Here is a 7,723-nt window from a genome sequence, read left to right as displayed (position 1 = left end):
TCAATACAAAATATACACAATATATATTTATCTGTGTTTGTGTGTGTGTATATATATATATATATATATATATATATATATATATATATATGTGTGTGTACACACATACATCCATATATAATCAATCATAAACACCATCTGGTTTTACATCTTTTTCATTTTTTCCTTTTTATACTAACATGAGTGAGATTGATTTACTGTACACCAACCAACCTTATACATACCCTTTAATGCTCACAGCAACAATGCATTTTGTAGTGGTTCTGTTTTATACATTTGGGCATTTCTGATTATATATGTTTGCTTTGGATTCTGTGGTGCCACATTAAAAACACATCCAGCCATTGAAGACCATCCAAAAACACATCCAGCCATTGAAGACCATCCAAAAACACATCCAGCCATTAAAGACCATGCCTGGTGCAGTCCACTGTCTAGCCAGCTCTTATCAAACCATCCAACCCATGCCAGCATGGAAAACAGACATTAAATGATGAGGATGCCCTTCATTTCACCAACTGCAGTGAAAGAGTAGTCCAGGTATTTTCTACTGTAACATGTGTAAACCATGTGAATTATCCTTTTAATATCAACCCAGCTCAAACTGCCCCTATTAAAATATTCACCCTCATCATTGTTTTAATGTCTTTTTTTTTTAATCTTTTTTCCCCCCATGCTTGCATGGGTTGGAGGGAATCTGTTGAAGTGAATTTTCTACAGCTGGGTGTCCTTCCTGTCACCAACCCACACCTGCTTCCAAGTAAGGTAACATTTCTTCTTGATAAGACATGTTTTCAGGAATGATAGGTAATAAAGGACACCATTTATATAATAAACATTCATTTACAACAATTAAATAATGCTAAGGCAAGGAGACAGTAAGACACACAAATACATGCACACACACACACACACACATATATATATATATATATATATATATATATATATATATATATATATATATATACATACAAACATGCATACACACACACACACACACATATATATATATATATATATATGTAGCAGACTTCTTTCAGTTGTTGTCTACCAAATCTATTCACATGGCTTGGTTGGTTTGGGCCCTATATTAGAAAACGTTTGCCTAAGGTGCTATGCAGTAGTATAGAACTCAAAACAATGTGTTTGGGAAGCAAACTTTTTACCACACATATATATATATGTATATATATATATTTGTATATTTGTGTGTGTGTGTGTGTGTGTATTTGTCCCACCACCACTACCACCATCACAGTTTGTTGTAATGGTGGTAGTGGTGTTGGTGTGTTTGCATCCCCATAACTTTACAGTTCGGCAAAAGAGACTGGTATGATAAGTACTAGGCTTAAAAAATAAGTTCTGGGGTTGATTTGCTTGAATAAAATCCTTCAAGGCAATGCTCCAGCACGGCCGCAGTCAAATGAATGAAACAAATAAAAGAATGGTATTTATATTGTATAGAAATGATAAGAACGTAAGTGAGCAGTTGTACTAACAGTTTTGAAAGATGTGCTGGTAGTTGACCTTTACCCGTCAAGGGTGCTTGGTGAGCCACATAGTTGGTAAACTTGACAACATCTGGACAAACATGTTTCTGAAAACCAAGATATATATATATGTCAGTCTATAAAGGTTTAACAATAAGAAAGTAATTAAAAAAATATCAAAACCACGCCAGTGACATAATGAAAATAGCATGGAAGTAGCACTTGTGTTAGATAACCTCAAATACCAATTCGTAACAGCAGAGAGAGAGAGAGAGAATGTGTGTGTGTGTGTGAGAGAGAGAGAGAGAGAATGTGCGTGAGAGAATGTGTGTGTGTGTGAGAGAGAGAAAGCTGGACAGACAGAGAAAGAGAGAGATCCAGTATATCCTGTTATATGGCTGGTTAGCAGGGGTGCCTGAAACCCAGCAGAACAAAAAAAATAATGCATGTCAAAAGTACAGATGAACATATAGGGTCAGTGAATATCTGACAGTAGCAGCACATAAGGACAGAAATCATTGATATGGTGAAGAAGCAGACATCATGATCCCTTTGGGTGTGATGGACTCTTAGTTCTTGCCAGAACATCTCAGAGAAAGGTTGGCAGGGGACCTTAGAAGTGGTGGGAAAGTGGGGTGTGTGTGACCTACTTGCACTCCTCTGCTGACTTATGGGTTAGTATAGGAAGACAAAGTCTAGAGCAGAACACTTTGAGAGAACAGGCTGTCCTGTTGCAACCAACTTTAACCTTTTAGCATTCAGACTCTGTCAAAAGTAATGCTTATTTATTCAGATTGTTTTGAATTTATCATGCATTATCTCATAGTTTCCAGATTTCGATGAAGTGATTGTTTATTTTTACAATGACAATGTAGGGTAAGTGTAAGAGGCCAGATTTGGTTGGTTTGAACACAAAATAGATAGAATAAAATGCAGTTAGCCCTAGTACAAAAATATATTTTTTGATTGAATTTGGATGAAATTTCTTGACACAGCACAGGAATCAGTGATGCACATTGTGAATATGGCTTTTACCAGCCAAAGTAGGTTGAATACAGTTAAGTTAATTATGAGTGTTATCCACTGTTTGACAGCCAGGTTTAAATGCTAATAGGTTAATGTGGTTTCAGATAAATTGCATTTCTTGTAGCTTGAAAGAATTACTAGTTGTTCTGAGTCACCATTTCCACAGGATTTATCTTCCCCATAACAAAGAGAGTGATACCAAGAAATTCCCTTAAAGCTTCATTGTGCATGTATTGTATCCTACAATATGAATAACTGTCTTGGATCTCAAGAATAAGGATTGCCACTGCAGCAGTCAGGGTATCAAGTGCTTCTGTGATGATGAAATATTGTCGCTTCTGTGGTTTTCAAGCGATTGAGGGCACATGGTAGATGTAGCACAGGAAGCAGCTGTTAAAATTCTCCAGTTACTTGTGCTGATGCACTTCAAGCAGTAGTAGCCATTAAAGTCTACAATTGAAGGACAAGACGGCCATCACTGGAGCCAAAGAAAGAAAGAAAGAAAGAGAGAAAGGAAGGAAGGAAGGAAGGAAGATTACATTAAATTACAAAGTCAGACCATCAGCTGATGATGGTCTGTGTCAAGCAATAAGCAAGTATATTTAGTCACCTGACCTACTAGAAACAGCAGACAAACTTTCCTAATAATACATCCAACTGCCTTTAAAAAGGGCACAGATAATATAGCTCTATGGATATTGAGTCTGAACAAAAGACAGGATGAACATGGTTGGAATGTCTTTTGATCATAAGTCTTCTACAATCAGGGCTGCCCTGAGACTAAACAACATCTGAATCAATTTCAATCATCAGAAGACAATTACAACAGGCTGCATGTCTTTTCATGTTACTATGGGTTAGATAGCAGTAGACTGCTGATTGTATTGCCGTGTGGAATGGGTTTTTTTTTCTCTTCTGAAAGCTCTACCATTCAGACAACTAAAGCAAAATGGCTGAGAAACAATAAAAATATTTTTGAAAGTTACTGAAGCAGAATCTTTTTACAGTACATAGCTGCCCTTGTAACACCAATGACTCAGTGATGAAGAGTCTATACTTAGTTTGAGTTCCTTTGTGTCAGCATTCAATGCAAACACTTCTAAATCATCATTTCAACATCCATTCTTCCATGCTTCCATGGTTCAGACAGAATTCATCAAGGGAGTTTTATATACAGGATACTCTTCCTGTCCCTAACACCTGTTTCCAAGCAAGGTTAATATTTCTTCAAGTGAAAGCATGTGGCAGCCTGGTGGTTAGGGTACTGCACTTATGATCACAAGATTGTGGGTTTGAAAGCCTGACTGTGTGGTGTGGTATATTGTATTCTTGAGCAAAACACTTCATTTCATGTTACTCCAGCCCACTTCGCAATAAATGAGATTTACTGCATTAGATTGGTGTCCTGTTTTCAGTCATTTATATGCCGTGGGGACTGAGTAATTGGCCCCTATGAGTCCTAGGACTCAAGACAGTAATGTCCAAGGATTGATGAAAATGAACATATCTTTACAGAAAACTGAAAAAAAGGAACACTGCTTGTATGACAGTGACCCTCATTTACAACAATCATGCGATGTCAAGACAAAGTGATACAAACACATGCACACACACACTCGGAAACTTTCACTTCCCATTAATCGATTCCACCCACAAGGCCTTGGTTGGTGTAGGGCTATTGTAGAAGACATTAGCCCAAGGTGCCATGCAGTGGGACTAAACTTGAAACCACATGGTTAGGAAGTGAACTTCTTCAGCATGCAGCCATGTCTGCCTAAACTGTTATTTATTCTACAGTTTATAAGTTAATAACAAACACCTGAGATGTTTTTACCTGTAAAATTGCCAGCTCCCACAAAGAAGAATTATGTGCATGACAATACTCTGGGTCATCGACTTCTGGCATGAACTGTCCGCTACCAGATTGTTCATTTTCAAACATTACATCAGTATATGGAAAAGACTATCAAAATAAAATATGGTAAAAAACAAAAACACATTAAAATGTTACAGGGGTTCAGATGATTTGATGAAAAAGAAAATATTTAGTATACAATATATGCTGGACAATATTAAGGCTTGTCCACTTGTTTATTAATGAATCTCAGTCAACATTGGAAGACAATTTACCTATTTCTGTTTTATTTGATCTGTTGATTTCTTTGTAGGAAAGTGGTTCAATAGTAGAACACTAAACTAAAAGCTTAATGGCATCAAATTCAAAGACCAGCAATGAGTTGTCACAGTTGTTAAATCCCTGATAAATGTTCTTGTGGTGGTAGATGCCACTGAGAGATGAATTTCATGTTGTATAGAGTGGTGTTCAGTAGCTGCCACATGCAGCCTATAGTCAAATCAAGATCTTAAATCTAATGCCAAAGCCGTTCATGATCAAGACATCATCATCATCAATGTCTGCCTTCCATGCTAGCACGGATGGGACGGTTTCACAAGAGCTGGCCAGGCAGAAGCCTGCACCACACTTGTGTGACTGTTTTGGCAAAAGAAGACCCGAAGGGCATTAATAGACATAAAGTTCTAAAAATAAAGCAATGGATTAATTGAAGAATGAATATTTAGCATCACAATGGCACTAAATAATTAAACTCTCACAAGACTTACATGTATAAGACTGCGGACAACACCAAGGAGAGCTATAGAAGCTTCTGGTAAGGTCTGCAATGCAAGAGTCGAGAGACGCTTCATGAAGGCCAACACACGATGTTTGGTAATCTGAAGTAGAAAACAAAATACAAAATTCAGGTATGTGGCTAATTAAAACATAGAAATAAAATGGTATGGTCCTTTTTCTCATTAACTTATTTGTCTAATCTATGTTGGCATGGATTATGAAAGAAATTGACAAGAAGGTGATAGAATATCTCATGTAAAAGGTAGACTTCTTTTCAATACATTTCAAGTACAATTCATTTGCATTCAACTATAATACATTTGTACAATACACCCTTTTAACACCAAAATCAAAATCAAAGGTACAAATATTACTTGGTATCAAGATGCAAAATTTTTCCCCATCAATTTCATTAAGAAAAGCACAATAATGTAATAATCTTTTATTCTTTGCTTTTACTTTTTTTGTTATAAATAAACAACAAACTAATAGATTAGACTATCAAAATTTAGTAGATCTTAACAGTTTTTTGCTTTCTTTTTTTTTGTCATTTTGACATAGTGTAATGGTCAGCAGAGGATGTGGGATCAGAGGGGCATTGCTGCAGCTTTTTAGAAAGATTGTAGCAAAATTATCAAGTGCTATTCAGAAAATACAGGTTTGACTTTTATCTGCAACTCACTTTTAAACAAAATTTACTTCAGTAGCAATGAACAAGAAGAAACAATAAATTCACCTGTTTTTTACGCTTGAAAATAGTTTCTTCTAATGTGTTCAAAAGAAGAATCATGTATTCACTAGACTCGCCTGGAAAACAAAAGGAAATGTCTTAATATTTTTTACTTATGGCAGTCGACAGGTTAAAGTTTCTCAGAAAAATTAGAGTAATATAAACCAATGAAATCCAATCTACAATCACAGAGGGGCTAAAAAATTTCATCTTAAGAATCACCCACATTTAACATGAGATGAGAGAGCTTCTAAAAGGTGGCTTGATCCGTTACAAATAACAACCAAAATCTAAAAATTACATCCTACAACTTCAAAAGAAGACGTGTTTGACAATCTAATCTTAAATATAGAACATGAGGACAGTCGTGACTAGGTCTTTGATTATAGGTCTGCATGTTCAGAGTCAACCAAGGACTAGAGAACATCATCATCATCATCATCGTTTAACGTCCGCTTTCCATGCTAGCATGGGTTGGACGATTTGACTGAGGACTGGTGAAACCAGATGGCTACACCAGGCTCCAGTCTGATTTGGCAGAGTTTCTACAGCTGGATGCCCTTCCTAACGCCAACCACTCAGAGAGTGTAGTGGGTGCTTTTATGTGCCACCGGCACGAAGGCCAGTCAGGCGGTACTGGCAACGGCCAATATAAATAATAAATTTGACATAAAGCTATTAATTGAAGAAAAAAAAAAAAAACATTAAAAGCACAAATTAATACTTGATTATGATTAATTTAAAGAATATTTTGAAGTTGAGAATCAAAGAATGTACACTAATTATTTTAATCCTATAACTGTTAGAACTCTCTTAATCTATTCAGGTCAGAGAGGTACCATTAAATTTTCCTTTTCATTTAGTATATTTCAGGAACAGCGACTCAACTGGTCAGAGCCTAACCCTCTTCAAGCTATAGTGACAAAGGAACTGGACCTATCATCATCATCACCATTATTTTACATCCATTTTCCATGTTAACATAGATGAGACATCTCATGATGCTTAGAGCAGTTCTTATTCAGAGCTATTGCCTTCCTAGTCAAATAATTAGGCATAGTTTCTTCTGTAATTCGATGCCTTGCCTAACACCAATCTCTTTACAGAGTGTACTGGGAGCATTTTATTGTGGCACCAAAACTAGAGAGGTTGTCATGTTCTCTTAACTTGTGTACCAAATACTTTACAAACACAAATAAATGACTGGTCTATTTTACAATGCTACAGTTGATACATAGTTTAGTTATTGCTACGTTTGCAACACCTGTCTACTGTATGTATCCATTAGAGTATTCTACAGAAATCTGTAGTCATGGAATAAATGCACATTTGGTATGACAGGGCTTAGGTTACACGTCAACCACCTCCTAGGCACACAATCATTATATTTGGAGCAGTAGTATTGTCAATTTATTCAACAGCAGTACTCATCATCAACATTTAACACCCATTTTCCATGCTGGTATGGGTTGGATGGCTTGACAAGAACTGGCAAGGCCAGGGTCTACACCAGGTTTCATAGTCTGTTTTGGCATGGTTTCTATAGCTGGAAGCCCTTCTTAACACCAACCACTTTATAAAGTGTACTAGGTGCTTGTTACGTGCTATCAACAACCACACCAATGCTTTTTACAGGGTATCTTGATTTTAGGATCTCAATTTTGTTGTGGTAGGTGGGTCTTTTTGAGAATGCTGTGGTAGGCAGATCTTCTTGAGTATGTTATGGTCGATGGGTTTTCTTGGGTATGCTGTGGTGGGTGGGTCTTCTTGGGTATGTTGTGGTGAGTGGATCTTCTTGGGTATGTTGTGGTGGGCAGGTCTTCTTGGGTATGCTGTGGTGGA

General features: G+C 36.7%; 1 protein-coding gene across 1 annotated transcript in view; it reads right to left on the bottom strand.

The window, feature by feature from the left end:
* Positions 1 to 7,723, bottom strand: part of LOC106869614 (nucleolar complex protein 3 homolog) — a 35,462-nt gene that overhangs the window by 2,553 nt on the left and 25,186 nt on the right. The window contains exons 16-19 of the mRNA XM_014915422.2: positions 5,888 to 5,958; positions 5,142 to 5,252; positions 4,354 to 4,482; positions 1,503 to 1,600 (exon numbers count right to left, since the gene is read on the bottom strand). Of these exons, the coding sequence (XP_014770908.2) occupies positions 1,503 to 1,600; positions 4,354 to 4,482; positions 5,142 to 5,252; positions 5,888 to 5,958 (409 nt within the window). The remainder of the gene's footprint in view (positions 1 to 1,502; positions 1,601 to 4,353; positions 4,483 to 5,141; positions 5,253 to 5,887; positions 5,959 to 7,723) is intronic.

Source organism: Octopus bimaculoides, chromosome 18 (genome assembly GCF_001194135.2).
Source record: "Octopus bimaculoides isolate UCB-OBI-ISO-001 chromosome 18, ASM119413v2, whole genome shotgun sequence".
NCBI classification, from domain to species: Eukaryota; Metazoa; Mollusca; class Cephalopoda; order Octopoda; family Octopodidae; genus Octopus; species Octopus bimaculoides.
This window is presented reverse-complemented; position numbering and strand designations above follow the sequence as displayed.